The sequence below is a fragment of the Carlito syrichta genome, unplaced genomic scaffold (assembly GCF_000164805.1).
Source record: "Carlito syrichta isolate Samal-C Ts95f unplaced genomic scaffold, Tarsius_syrichta-2.0.1 Scaffold132761, whole genome shotgun sequence".
Taxonomy (NCBI): Eukaryota; Metazoa; Chordata; class Mammalia; order Primates; family Tarsiidae; genus Carlito; species Carlito syrichta.
The window spans coordinates 8,376-22,397 of NW_007076857.1; the positions used below are offsets into that span (position 1 = coordinate 8,376).

The window sequence follows — 14,022 nt, forward strand, 5'->3', positions numbered from 1 at the left end:
TGGCTGAACGATGGCAGAGGTGGGTGGCGGGTGGCGGGTGGAGAGAAGGACGGATGGCGGATGGCTTGGACAGGGGCTGATGGCTGGTGCCTGCAGAGATGGTGGATGATGGATGGTGGATAAAGGTGGAGGGACAGAGACATGGCGGATGGTGGTGGAGGGATGGATGGAGGGTGGATGGATGGTGAATGGCAGACGGCGGAGGGCAGAGGGCGGACGACGGCAGAAGGGCAGATGGAGGATGGATGGACACATGGATCGATTGTGGGTGGTGGATGGCGCAGGAGGAATGGGTGGTGGGTGGCGGATGGCAGTAGAGGGACAGATGGATGGTGGATGCTGATGATACCGGAGGGATGGATGGTGGATGATGGCTGGCGGATGGATGGGTGGTCGGTGGCGAACGAGGGAAGAGGGATACGTGGATGGCGGGTAGTGGATGGATGGATGGTGGATGGTGAATGATGGTAGAGTGATGGGTGGCGGATGGTGGGTGATGACGGAGGGATGGTGAATGTCCAATGAACGAATGGTAGAGGGACTGGTGTTGGGTGGTGGGTGGCAGGTGAACAGATGGACCGATGGATAGATGGTGGATGATGGATGGATGATGGAAGGTGAAGGGCGGATGACGGATGGATGGATGGTGGGAGGTGAATGATGGAGGGTGGATGGATGGATGGAAGGACGGGTCGTGGAAGGTGGATGGTGGTAGAGGGACAGATGGATGGTGGGTGGCGGGTGATGTATGGATGGTGAGTAACGGAGGCTGGATGGTGGATTGATAGAAGATGGTTGTAGAAGGAAGGATGACGGTCAACAGACAGAACGCGTCGTGGATGAAGGTAGGTGGCTTATTTTGGATGGTGGATGGCTAAGTGCATGGATGGTGGATCCTGGATGTTATTGGTGGAAGGGTGGCTGGTGGAGGGTGGGTGACAGCTGGACAAAGAATGGTGGTGATGGTGGATACTGAATAAGTGAACTGTGGATAAGTGGGTGGTTGACGGGCAAGACAGAGATCGTAGCTATTGAATGAATGTGTGTGTATGTATGGTTGTCTAGATGGATGGTGGGTGATAAGGTTGTGACTTCTGGGTGCTGAATGGATGAAGATGGACAGCAGACAAGATCAACCGGTAGATGAGCAGATGGATGGTGAAAGCACGCCGGGCGAATGGGTTTTAGATGCATGCTGACTGGAGAGAGATGGTAGAGGGACGGGTGATGGTGGATGATGACGGAGGGATGGATGCACGGCCGAAGAATGAATGTTAGATGGGTTGATGTTGGGTGGTGGATAGATGGACACCACCATCGACGGTGGGTGGATGGGTGGTGGGTGGCAGATGAACAGATGGACGGATGGACCGATGGTGGAAGGTGAATGATGGATGACGGATGATGGATGGATGGAGGGTGGAAGAGGAATGGTAGACAGATGAGAGTGCAGTTTACTGGATATAAACAAGGGGTGGATGGACACAGGATGGTGGGTAGATTGTGAACGAGCTTGGGACGGGGCTGGACGGATGACAGTGAACAGGTTGGAGGGACGGGTCTCTGCGTCGTGCAGGTGGGCATGGCTGGGCATGAGGGAATGGAGGGCGGAGGAGCGCACGGTGAGAAGCAGGTAGCAGGTTAGTGGGTGGGCAGGATGGACTGGGCATGGTCACTGGACCCTGCGTTTCTGGGTGTGGCAGGATGGTGAATTGATTTTTAGGGGTAGGCTGGGAACCAACGAAAGGAGCCAAGCAGATGGAAGGGCGGCATGCCTGGTGATGGGAGGGGCACCGGTGGTGGCTGGTGGGGAGGGCGGGGAGGTGGGCAGGTCCCACCGGGTTCAGGTGGCAGGAGGGTGAAGGGTGGACGGAGGGTCCGAGGTGCGGGTGGGTGTGTAGACGGAGCCCCGAGGGGGGACGGGAAACTGCCCAGCCTTGGGGATTCCGAGGCCTTCTGCCCTCCAGGCTGCCCTGCCCTTTTCTGCACCTCTGCCCTCACCTGCAGGCCTCACGGTGGGCTCTTCTTTGCCGGGGGCGTCTGCGGCGCCCAAGCTATTTCCTCCGGGGAGGAAGGAGCTCGCCGCTGGGGGTCGCTCTGCCTCTTGCGGCCGCGACCTCGGCGACGGGCCGAGCGAAGCGAGCACCAGCGCCGCCATCCGCCAGCCTGTGGGATCGTCTTCGCCGGGGGCGCCTGCCCAGCCTGGGACCGGAAGGCGGCTCTGGGGTCCTGGAGCTTGCTTGCAAGGCCTTGGCCCCTGCTGGGCTCACAGAAATCTCCATCCTCCATGGTAGCCCCAACTAGAAACATGTGGCCACATGTGAGCATGGCTGGCAAAGTGGCCTAGACCTCAGCAGGAAGAGGGAGGGAGAAGTCCAAAGTCCCAAAGAGAGTTTCCCAATGGCCTCGCTGCTTCAGGTAAGGCTGGATCCAGGGGCGGGGCGTTCCTCTCTTCTGTGTCTCCATGTTTCTTTCGGCTCAGCTGCCCTCCTGTGCTGGTTACCGTGTGCATAGCCTTCTCCACGACACAGGGACGGAGGTCCAGAAGAGCTGGACTCATCACCTCCTTGACCAGGCCACTGCAGTAGGGTCTCAGCGTTCTTGAGCAGGGGGCTCTCATTCCTGTTTCCAACTCTGCACCAGTCATGGCAATCCCAGCTCACAGCCCTCCCGAGGTGTGGGGAGGGAATGACAGCCTTGCTGGGTCAGGGAGAGGGACGGGCCTGGGAATCGGTAGAAGGAACAACTCCACCTGGACGAGGCAGCTTCAAGAAAGGCCAGAAGCCAGCAGGCAGGGGAGGACAGGAGGGGGGTGGGAGACGCCAGGAGGGTGGGAACAGGGGGCTCCACCCAGCTTGGATGGGGCTGGCCCAGCTGGAGCAGGCTTGGGGGCCTCCCTGGTGGTGTCCAGCAGTGGGGAGACCGGTCCTGGGCCAGCCTAGATTCCGATGAGGGGTGAGGTTGCACAGTCAGCCTGTTTGGTTCCTTCACCTGCAAAGCGGGGTGGTGGGCACAAGGGCTGTACCCCTTCTGGCCTCTGCCCCAGCCTGGGGAGGAGAGGGGAGCTGGACCCCGACCTGGGAGCTGCACCCGAGCAGGCAGCCTGAAACCCCAGCTCAAGACAGGGCGGACGTGCCAGGCCTGGGCCAGGGTCAGCTGCTGTCCTGCCTCTGCCTCCCCTGCCAGACGGGCAGGTTAATTTGTCACCTGTCCTCTCCTTTGCCCCGATGGGAGTCCAGGTTCCCAGGTCTCTGGGGCAAGAGGAGCCACCGAGGTCAGGGACACCGGCTTGGGGCTCGCCAACACTCGCCATCCCTCCTTGGGTAAGGTCCCGGCGAGATGGGCGTGGCCGGTGACTGGGCCACAGAGAGGGGCTGAATCTGAGCCCAGCAGGTGAGGGGTTTCCCTGGCACGCGGGCAAAACCGTGCCACACCAGCCAAGGGGCCGCCCGTGGTGGGACGGGGCCCACGGTCCTGCCCCAGCCACCCCATGACGGAGCCTCAAGCTTCTGGAGAGATGGGGCGGAACCTTCTGGAGCCAGGCCACGCCACTGTGTGGCCCCCACACCCCGCGCATACCTGTCAGTGGTTGGAGACGCCCCAGACTTCACAAGCCCCAGGTCCCTCCCACTGTGTGACCCCAGGGCATCTTGCAAAGCTCGGAGCAGGTCCCCACGTGGGTGCAGGCGAGGTCGCACAGGCCCGGTGGGGCCAGGTTGGCTCGGGGCACTGCCCGAAACCCTGCCCAGCCCTGGCCTCCCCTCCAGGCCTCCTTACTGAAACACAGTCCCTCTCGCCGAGCACAGCTCTTGTCCATCCAGACTCTGCCCGGTTTGGCCCTGGCTGGCGTTCGCGTCCAGGGCTCCTGTGGCTTGTGGACAGTGCCACCGGGCAGCCCGGGCGGGCAGGGGCTGGGAACCCTCTGCGAGACTCGCCCCGCTTTGTGACAGCTCGTGGGGTTGCATTTCACTCATTGGGTCAGAACAGAGTGGTCCGTCTTGACCCCCGGAGCGAGGGACGTGACCTCCACACCCCCGGGGCCCGACCACCAGCTCCCTAGGTCCGAACTCTCTGCAGAGCCGGGCCAGCCCCCGCCAGGACAGAGGCAGGTGAGAGCCTGGGTAACCTGCGGGTTGGGCTCAGTCCCTCGGGTCCCTTGAAGTCTGCACATCCGGGTGGGGGCATGATGCCGAGTCCCTGGAGCAGGGGGCGGTAGTGTCTGCAGAGGACCCTGAGGGGCGGGGCGGTGGTGAGGGCTGTGTGGGTTCCCTCATCAGATCATCTGAGGGCCTCCGGGGAGATGCAGGGCTTCCTGCTCCCAGGCCTGACCCCAAGGACTTTCCAGAGAAAGGGAAGGCCGGCCATGATGATGGTGTTGGCCCCAGACCCTCGGACACCCTGCCGCGAGCAGCTGCTTAGAGGACATGCCCGGAACCCGCAGCCTGCAGGTCCACACCAGTGTACTTATGAGTAACCACCTGGTTTCAGGAAGGAAGCAGGTGCCGGACTTCTATTTGACAGAGGAGGCGGCTGAGGCTCAAAGGGCCCAGAGTCCCACAAAGTGGTGGGGCTGAGACTGATCCCAGGTCTGCGGGCCCAGCATGGCCCGTCCTGCTACACTGGATGCAGGGTCCTCTTGCCTGCTCTAGGTCAAGCCACAGACTTGGGAGCTTGGCCCGGGACTCCCTCCAGGTCAGAGCCAGCGCCCGGAGGCAGGCCAAGGCCAAGGCTGCAGGCAGGACCACATGGTCCCCGCTGGGCCCAGTATAGGGATCAGGCTGCTCGCTCAGAATCACCAAGAATGTTGAGATGGTGACAGCAGACCAAGTCTGGGCCTTGTGGCCACACAGCTGTGGCCCAGGCAGCCGTCCCGGGCCCAGCAACCCAGGGGACTCCCAGGAGGGCCCCTCCCGGAAGCCCGGCCTGTGAGAGACAGGGTGGTAAAAAACTAAGACTCCGTAATCAGGTTTATTTTCCTCTAATAAGACAGTTAAGCATTTCAAAGTTTCGCATTCTACAGTCTTACAAACTTTAGTTGTTAGCATCAGAAACACAAAACATTGCAAGACCTCAAAACACAAATAAATACCAAATAAAACCACACATAATATACAGTAAACAAAAATATAAAACCGAATAATGCTATCAGAAAAATCAGACGTGTTGCTAACTCAAGTTAACAACGTGATTATTGCTGAGCAATAACTTATAGTCTTATTGTTTTTTCTCAGAAGAGCAGAAAAACACAGGACGAGAGTCACTGGTCACAATCACTTGGACTGTCAAGATGGGGCCTCGCAGTGAGCAGCTACCACAGATGCGATTTTTAACACAGGCAGATTAAAAAGAGAGTCAGATGAGAGATTGGCCTTCTTTGGTCTTTGTTTTGGGGTAACAACTGAACGCAGAGGTGTGCCATCAGAGAGAACGCAGTCTACAGATGGGGTGCAACTGTCTACAGCGAGTCACACTCCTTCCCAGTCGTCCTCTACAGACATTTCTTACAGAAATCCTTGGGAAGAATGCCGGCCTTTGTGTTTTCCAATTAAGTCATCTAGTTTGCAGTTGAAGGTTATCTTACTTGTCTGAGGGGACTAAGTTATAAAAACCAATCACCACTAATTCCAGGAGTGGGACAGGGGTCCTGGACTTGAGTCTCTTTTCATGGCGAGAGTTCACGAGACAGACGCGAGACACAGCGCAGCAGCAGAATGAAGGTGCAAGCTCTGCTCGCTCCCAGGCCCAGCCGCGCACCACCACGTCCAGGGCACACCTGAGGCTGGTGGGAACATCCCAGGGTGTCTCCGGCCTTTGCTGAGCTGCCAGCCTCACCTCCCGCCCGCTGGCCCGGCTCCCTGATGCCACAGTGCCCGTGACAATCAGCACCAGCCAGGACAAGACAGCACTGATGACCGGGCCGACACTGACTGCACCCGCCCCAGGCCCTGGTGGGCACAACTGCTTTGGAGAAAACAGAGCTATTGAGAATTGCAAACGGAAGACAGAATCATGGTCTTGGGCTGAGAAGTGGCTTTGGGTGGCAGACCCTCATTCATCTCACAAGCAAAAGCGAAGCAGCTCCCAGAAGTCTCCCTAGCTCTCCTGCAGCCTACTAAGGAAAGATCTGGACTAAAAGTAAGAAAACAGTATCTTACACCTCTGCCCGAGCCCTCTCCCGTTAGCTGTTCCAAGCAGAGGGCGTGTGCAGCAGGCTAGGGACGGGCAGGAGGGCCTGGGGAGTCCATGCGCCCGATCAACCCCCGAGGCGACCCGTGGCACTGCCACCCTGCTGGGGTCAGAAGGGTCTGTGGCCGGGCACAGGGTGACAGTCCTCACGCCAGTCCTCCACGCGAAGAGGGAGGAAGAAGGTGCTGGCCTGGCTACTGGGACCAGTGCACTCCCAGGCTCCTCCAGGGCTGATGAGAACGAGCCACCCCAGGATGTGGCTGTTGCTTAAGGGTCCATCCAGACCCCCTTTCCTTTGCCAGAGGTTCCCCCCTGGCTTTGGGACACCGGGCCCACCACGGTGACGCCACCAGACACCTCTGTGCAAAGGAACCCCTGGAGCAGACTGAGGCGATGTGGGAATGCGGCTGGCCGTCCCCGTGGGCCTGCACCGGACACCACCCTCCTCCCTGAGGTGGACCACGTGCGGTCAAGGGGAGGCCATCTGCCCCAGGGCCGATTCAGTGGGAATCCTGGGGGATGGGGGCTGCAGGCCTGGTGGAGGAAGCCACTCAGGGGCTGGGGGCCACGGCGCATCACAGCATGGCTCCCTGGTGTCGCAGGCCAAGGAAGTCACGGGATGGGGCCGAGAGGGAGACAGGGAGCAGCTGCTTAAGCAGAGAGCTTCCCCGCCGCTCCGCTGTTTTGGCATCAAAGGGACAGACACATGGCCGTCCTTCGGCACAAGGAGTCATAGGTCAGGGCTGCGCCATGGGCCGCCTGCGGGGCGAACACGTCCGCAAGTCCAGGCCTTCCCCGGGCCTCCAGCGAGACTTCCCTCTGGGGAACAGCACCACCTCCTCGCCTGACAGGTCTCAGAACAATCCACAAGATTTCATTCTGCACATTCCTCCAGCCCTGGGAATCCGAGAGGCCCAGCCTCTCCGAAAGGCCTCTCAGGCTCGCGCCAGCCTGCGCACGGCTGGGTCTGTCCAGGCTCAGAGAGCCAAGTGAGACCCAGCCGGGTGCCTGCTTCCTCACCTCTCACTGACCCACCCAGCCTTGCCAAAGAGGCGCCCACACTGGCACACACACGCCGACTTCCAGCTCGTGTGTGGCTCGGCACGGTCACCAGAGGAGCTGTGGCAGGATGGTGCTCCTCCCGTGAGCCTGGCCCAGGCCAGCTGCAGCCTCTGGAGCCACCTCCACCTGGCAGCCCAGCACACCCAAGCTGCACGGGCTGCCAGAGCCACAGTGCTCGAGAGAAACTGCTCAAGGCAAGTAGAAACAGGAGGTTGTTTTTGGTTCCGTTCCATGGTGACTGGGAAGCAGATCGGGTAATTCATGCACAAAGGACCCAGTGTCAGTTTCTCTAAGGTACTGGAACAGTTCTGTCCCGCCAGAATTGTGTCACTTCTGGCAAGCAGGACGCGCATACTGAGTACACATCACACACACCCACCCCTCACTCCTGTTGTCGGGCCGTGAAGTGGGGAGGCCAACCGCCGCCTCACAGGCAGCGGGGCCTCAGCCACGAGGGGCACGGCCCAGGCTGGCCTGGGCAGTGAGCACCAAACGAGGGCAGCGAGGAGTCCTGCAGCAGAGTGAGGCACGTCCGCTGCTGGGATAGCCTGGCACACTGTGTGGGGCCGCTCCCCTCACGTCCTATGTAGACAAGAGGAAGATGTGCCCAGAACAGAGCCCAACACAACCAACCACACGAGGACAAACTATGACACGGGCCATGCTGTGCCCTCAAGGACAGTGCCCGCTGTCCAGTCACATCGTGGACCTTTGGACGGGAGGCCAGGAGGCCCCACCAGGTCCCGCCAGGGGCATCTGCCTAGGAAGGGATATTGGAGATGTCCTGGCAACATGCGATGGTGTTCCCAGGGGTCACGCCCAGACCAAAGTTTAAACCAGAAGAATTTTTTTTAACCAGATCAAGGTGTTGCTTATCCTAAATTTGTTTAGTACTGTACATACTCTTTATGAAGGGGAAAGAAGTCGCAGAGATATCCCTCCCATCAATCCCCGGTCTCAGGAAAGCCACCTGAGGCCAGGCAGGGACTGCCAGGTAATCCTCCAGGGCAGAACAGGGGACAGGCCTGGAGGAGGCTGGGGACACCTTTGAGGGAACAGTGGTTTCCGCAGCCTCTGCAGGAAGTCCTTCCTTTTTGAGCAGGGACACACGACTCCTCACAGGGGCGGAACCAGTGACACTGATGTGTCCTCTAAGCGATCCCAGGAGAGGCGAAAGGAAAGGCAGATGAACAGCTGAACGTTGTACCACGAACGGGCACGGCAGGTGCTTGGAACCAGCGAGTCACTCACGGGAGCACAGGGGGTGGGTGTGCGACAGGAGGGCACTTCCAGCAGGCACTGGGGCAAAGGCACACCCAGGGCAGATGGCAGCACCAGAGACAGGTGGGCCACCGGGCACCAACCAAGCTGTCCCCGCGCAGCCATGGGGGGAGCCCAGAGCAGGCAGTCTGAAGTGCGCAGCCCAGCCGGCCGATCGTGGGCGCGCCTGGTGGACGAGTGGCACAGATGTGGTGGCTTGCACACACTGGTTTTGCCTAAGAAGCACCCGTCACGTGTAGCACCCATCAGTGGTAAGAGCACCATGAAGCGTGGTGCATAGCAAAAGGGGCACAGGGGCCAGGGCTCCAGGCTTCTCATCACAGTTGGACCATTGAGAGACAGTAAACAGTGAGTTGAGAGAAAGCCGTCCGGGCAGGCGCAGGCTGGGACGCTGGCCCCGGGCCACCCTTCTCGCCGGGTGGTGGTTCAGGAGGGCCTGTCGGTCAGCCTGGCAGGGCCCCAGAGCAGCAGTCTCTGGAATGCTCAGAGGTTCTGCTTCGGGCTGCGAAGGCGCCCACAGCCCAGGTGGGGACACGCAGAGGCCCGGTGTCGGTTCCACACCTGCCTCCCCCAGGGTGGGACCAAGACGTACTTGGGCCAGGCGGCTCACCTGTGGGGCCTAGAGATTTGGAATCTGTGATACTTAAGCAGTGCAGGCTCCGGAACCGATGGTGGAGCCTGGCTTCCCCTCAGCAGGTTCGGAGTTGTCTGAGGGCCCTTGCAGAGACAAAGATCTAGTGGCGGAGAGAAAAGTCTGGTTAAACTAGCACTTTCTAGAATTATGCTGAATGCAAACCCAGGGTCGAGAAGCAGCATGTCACATCTAAGGCACATGTACCGTATGCCACCATCTTTATGCAAAGATGTTGCTTTCAGAGATCAGTAACAGAATGCAGCAAGATGACAGAATGAAGAAACACACCTGCTGGGGCCTCCTTTGCACGGTCACCTGCCCACCCCTGGACACTGGACACCGGAGACCGAAGGTCGTGTTGTCAGCGAGAGAGAGCTTGTCTGAACACATGGGGCAGAATTTTAAAAACCTAGAGGATTTTGCTTAGAACTCCAAAGTTCAACTAATGCCCTATTTTAGGGTGAAAACAATTATAAATCTGAAAATGATGCACAGCATCCATGAGCAATGTTCCTTTCATAGTAATTTTGAAGTAGTGTCATTAACTACGACAGATATTGAAGGTTTACATTTCTAACGAGAAATAACAACAGGTTGGATATTCTCTTTCCTATCACAAGTGATAACCAGTGTTTGATATTTTACATTTTCTTCCAAGAAATATCAGTCTATCAACGTTTTAAAATAAAATATTTGCAATAACAATTATTTATAGAACTTTAAATTAAAAAATGATTCTGAATTTAGAGACTTTCAAAAAAAGACCTAGATGTACTTCACGGTCTTCTGACAAACAAATTATTAAAACAGAGACCAGGTGAGGCCTTAAAAATAGACAGTATACTATATTTGAAACAAGATTGCACTCTTGAATGTTAGAATGAATATATCAGAACTGCATTATTATTTCATAAATTTTCCTTTTACTTAACATGCTGACATGTCCAGCTATCCCCCCATGTGGGTGTGTTTTCTTGTTTTTGGTGTTCAAGTTTAAGGAAGAAAAATCATGTTTCTTTTGTTTAGCATATATGTTTTCCACCTTAATTAACTAGATCTTTAAAAATGAAAATGAAAACCTTCTCTGACAGCAATATTTATCTCATCGAGGGATAAATCATTCTGCAGAGGGAGTGTTGCTAGTCTATTAGAAAACATGTCAGGTGTGTTTGCGTGTGGCTCCGCCCGCCAGCCGCCTCCGCCTTCTGCAGCTTCCTCCGTTCCACAAGGTCCTTTTCTGAGCGAGGACCTCAGTGAAGACAGACCGGTTCAAACCCCCCAGAGGAGTTACCTTCTGCCAAATCCACCTCCCCAGTTACTCGTCAGGGATCCGGCAGATCCGAAGTATCCACTATGACTTTAATAAAAATTGTATCATCTTTAATATATGTCCCGTTTTCTAGAACAGTTTGAGCCACAAAGACTGGGCAGCCAGAGGCGATGTTCATCTCCCCGGTGGGCTTCTTGAAGCTGCTGCTGTTGGGGTCGGGCTTGAACGCGTCTCCCAAGTGGCGTCGAGAGGAACCCTGATCCATCAGCATCAGCGTCACTTTCTGCTTAAACGGCCAAGGAAGCAAAGCATCGTATTCTCCACGCATAATGACAAAAAAGAGCGACAAGTGCGTCCCCTTCCCCATCCCGTCCCCATTCAGGTAGACCCTGGCACACATCTTGTAGCCGAAGTAACCGGTGTAGAAGGGCTGGCTGTAGAGAGACAAGGTCTTCCCCATGACGGCCTCCTGCTTCCGCCGCTTGTAGTCACGGATCTTCCAGATCAGCACGCCGTTGTAGCTGGCGGTCTCGAGGACCTGGAAGCGCAGGTCCATGTCGGCCAGGCGGATGTCGTGCACACTCAGCATCTGGTCGTGCCGGCTCAGCTGGGACTCCAGCAGGCCTGCCGCAGACGAGGACAGATTTGGCGAACAAAACATGTGGACATCAGAACGTTTGGAAAGACAAAGCCACACCAGCATTTTTGTAAAGAGGTGAGTTCCTGCTATGTTGCCCAGGTTGGCTTTGAGCTCCTGGGCTCGAGCAATCCTGCCTCCTGTATTGCTGGTACTATAGGCATGCACCACTGCGCCCGGCTCACGCCAGCATTCAAAATGAACAATATAAAAATCACCAGGGCTCTGGGGCGAGAGGGTCAAGATCCCAGCTCTCACGGAAAGGCCAGGCTCCAGCACTGCCTCGACCCCAGCACCCACGTTCCCAGCACCGTCTGGACGGACAGATCGTCAGGCCACAGCCTGCTGGGATGGGATGCCCAGGGTGGGTGGCCCTGGCCTGCATGTCACAGGATCCTTCACTGCAGGGTCGATGACAGAGTGGTCCCACTCCCATGGCCTCATGGGAAGCCTGCCCAGTTGGGAGGATGCAGCAGCCTTCCTCCTCAAGTTCCCTGCCCTCCAGCCTCGGCGCCTGTGGAGTCCTCTGCACTCTCAGAGGTTAAGCTGCTCCCCTCGACTCGAGTCTGAGTCCTCTGCCTGCTTAATCCAACCCCACACAGACCACAATAATCCTTGTTCCTTTCCACCATTAATCCTTTCCATGCAAATACTCACAATGCCCTTCAGTCCCCAGAGCCAAAGGCCCACACCTGCTTCTGGATGCCAGAGACGTACAGGCAGAGCAAGCTGGCGCTTCTGTCCCCTGGGCTGCCAGCTCCTGTCCCAAAGCCCTACTAGCAGGTCTTTGGCTCCACCTGCACCTGTCTCACTCAGCCTGTCCTGTGTGTCCCACCCCCACAACCCCTGCCCTGCCTCTCCGGGGAAGGGTCTGCAGCTTCCTGCAGCAGCACCTGCTCCCATTCTCTCCACCATGCAGGGCTGCACACGGAGGGAAAAGTCTCAGCAGGAAAGTTTGTCTCTACTGAGGAAACTCACACCTGTGCACACACATTATCTGCACCTGGAGAGAGCTGTGCTCTGAGGCAGGACGTGCCTGATGTGGCACTTGTCCCACAGACCTGCGCCACTACAGGCACCCAGAGCCCAGGACCCGTGCCCCAGCCCCGGCCCCCGCCCTGTCGTGCTCCTGCCCCCCTCACCTGTGTTCCGAGCCACCTGCCCAGCACTTTTGTCCACGCTTTCCAGCTCGGTCACACGGTTCTGAAGGGACTCCACACTGCTCTTCATGCTGTCTGCCTCCTCCCAGTTTTGCCGGAAGGGACGGATCTCTTTGTCGAGCTCTTTCAGTTTCTCGGCTTGGCTGTCTATTACTCGCTTCCAAACCAAAGGTGTCAAAAAAGCAAACCCAGTTAGGACTCTGAGAACACTGCACTGCCTCCACCAGATACAGGATGGCTGGGAGCAGAGCGCCTGGCCACAGAGGCCCATGCGTGAGCCTGCCCGAGGGCAGCTCTGGCTCCAGCTCGGGCTCTGACTCGGCCCTCCGGGGTACGCCCCAGGGACAAGAGCTTGTACGCTGCAGGAAGCACATGCGGCGACGTGAAGCCAGGCAAAAGATATGTTCTTACAAAAAACAGCAGGACTGTGTTCTATCACATCCAGCTCGCTTTGCCAAGGAAAAGGAGGCGAGGAAATCTCTCAGACGTGCACTTGGGGCCACAGCGGCTCTTCCTTCTGCTGCAGACAGTTCCTGCCTGGCCCTCTCCACTTCAGGGCAGCCCTGGTGTCGTCTGCTAGCTTCTCATGCACCTGTATTCAGGTGCCAGTCCATCCCACCAGCTCTCCTGCAGTCACCCCCATCTGACCTTGCATGGACACTCCCGTGTCCTTTCCCAGCTCTCCTGCCAGCCTGGTAGTACCCTTGCAGGCTTCCCAGGCTCCCATGGACATCTCCTCTAATGTCCTCTACGCTTTCCAGAGGAGCGGACCAAGGCCGAGAGCTCTCACCCAAGTGCAGGCTCCAGAGGGCAGGTGGCCCTGCATTGCTGTCATAGCATCTGAGGTTCCTGCACATGTGGGCTTGTCTTCCCTCTGAGCATCTGAGAGCTTCCTATCCTGCTGCCTGGTCAGGGCGCAAGCGTGGCCCCGTCTCTGTAGCCACAGAGATTGCCCCAGAGTGACACCAGGGTCCTCCCACAGCCCCAGAGGTCTGGCTGGCTCTGAACTGGGCTGGTGACAGTCCTCAGGCCCTGGGCAAAACCTGGGGGCCGATGCCTCCAGGGTCAGGGCTCCCTTCCACCCACTCCACGCCTGGTTGCCAGTGTCTGTGAGGCAAGGGCACAGAAATACTGCTGAAGACATGCACGTGGCTGCCAACGGCCAGGCCTGGCTTTGCACCATCTGCATTTAAATAATTCAGAAAGCCTTTTTTTCCCCCAGAAACACACAGATCACTTACATTTCTGACTACCTAGAGGAATGAGAATTGTGTCTAGCTATGGTGGCCCAGTCTGTTTAAAGGACTGGAGTGTCTACCTGTCAGATGAAGCCAGGGACCTGAAGGGCTTTCATTTCTAAAAAGAACATGCATTTGAAATAAAGCTTGTGATGGCTGGAGAGTTCAGCATTCAAGCAGTCGGGGAATGACCATGCTGCTTCAGAAACTGCAGGCCACAGCATTGCTGGGAGTGTGGGGTGGGAGGGGTGGAGGCCCGCTGAACTCACTTCTCCTTTTGGAAGTTTATTTTTAAACATCTAGTTTTCAGCACCTTTGCTGGCGGTTACTACCACGAAGGAGCAAACGTGGCAGACCAGGGTTGCTTTTTAGGTGGTAAAAGCAGTGTTATGCTTCCTGTTCTTTCCAAGAAACCTGATCTTAGCTAACTTTCAAAAGTGAGGATGAGTTCTCTAAAGAACACCTCTTTCCACACTGCCGTCCCTTTATATTAAGCAAGCACAAGTGGCCAGAGGAATAGTTTAATTAGCCCACAAAGTCTGTTTTCTGGAGGA

At 57.2% G+C, this 14,022-nt stretch overlaps 1 protein-coding gene across 3 annotated transcripts in view; it reads right to left on the reverse strand.

Moving 5' to 3' along the window:
* Nucleotides 1-9,983: 9,983 nt before the first annotated feature.
* TRAF3 (TNF receptor associated factor 3) overlaps nucleotides 9,984-14,022 on the reverse strand; it is a 72,296-nt gene continuing 68,257 nt past the window's right edge. For all 3 annotated transcript variants that reach the window (XM_008049358.1, XM_008049357.1, XM_008049359.1), the window contains 2 exons: nucleotides 12,213-12,387; nucleotides 9,984-11,057 (listed from right to left, as the gene is read on the reverse strand). In XM_008049358.1, the coding sequence (XP_008047549.1) occupies nucleotides 10,486-11,057; nucleotides 12,213-12,387 (747 nt within the window). In that variant the 3' untranslated portion in view covers nucleotides 9,984-10,485. The remainder of the gene's footprint in view (nucleotides 11,058-12,212; nucleotides 12,388-14,022) is intronic.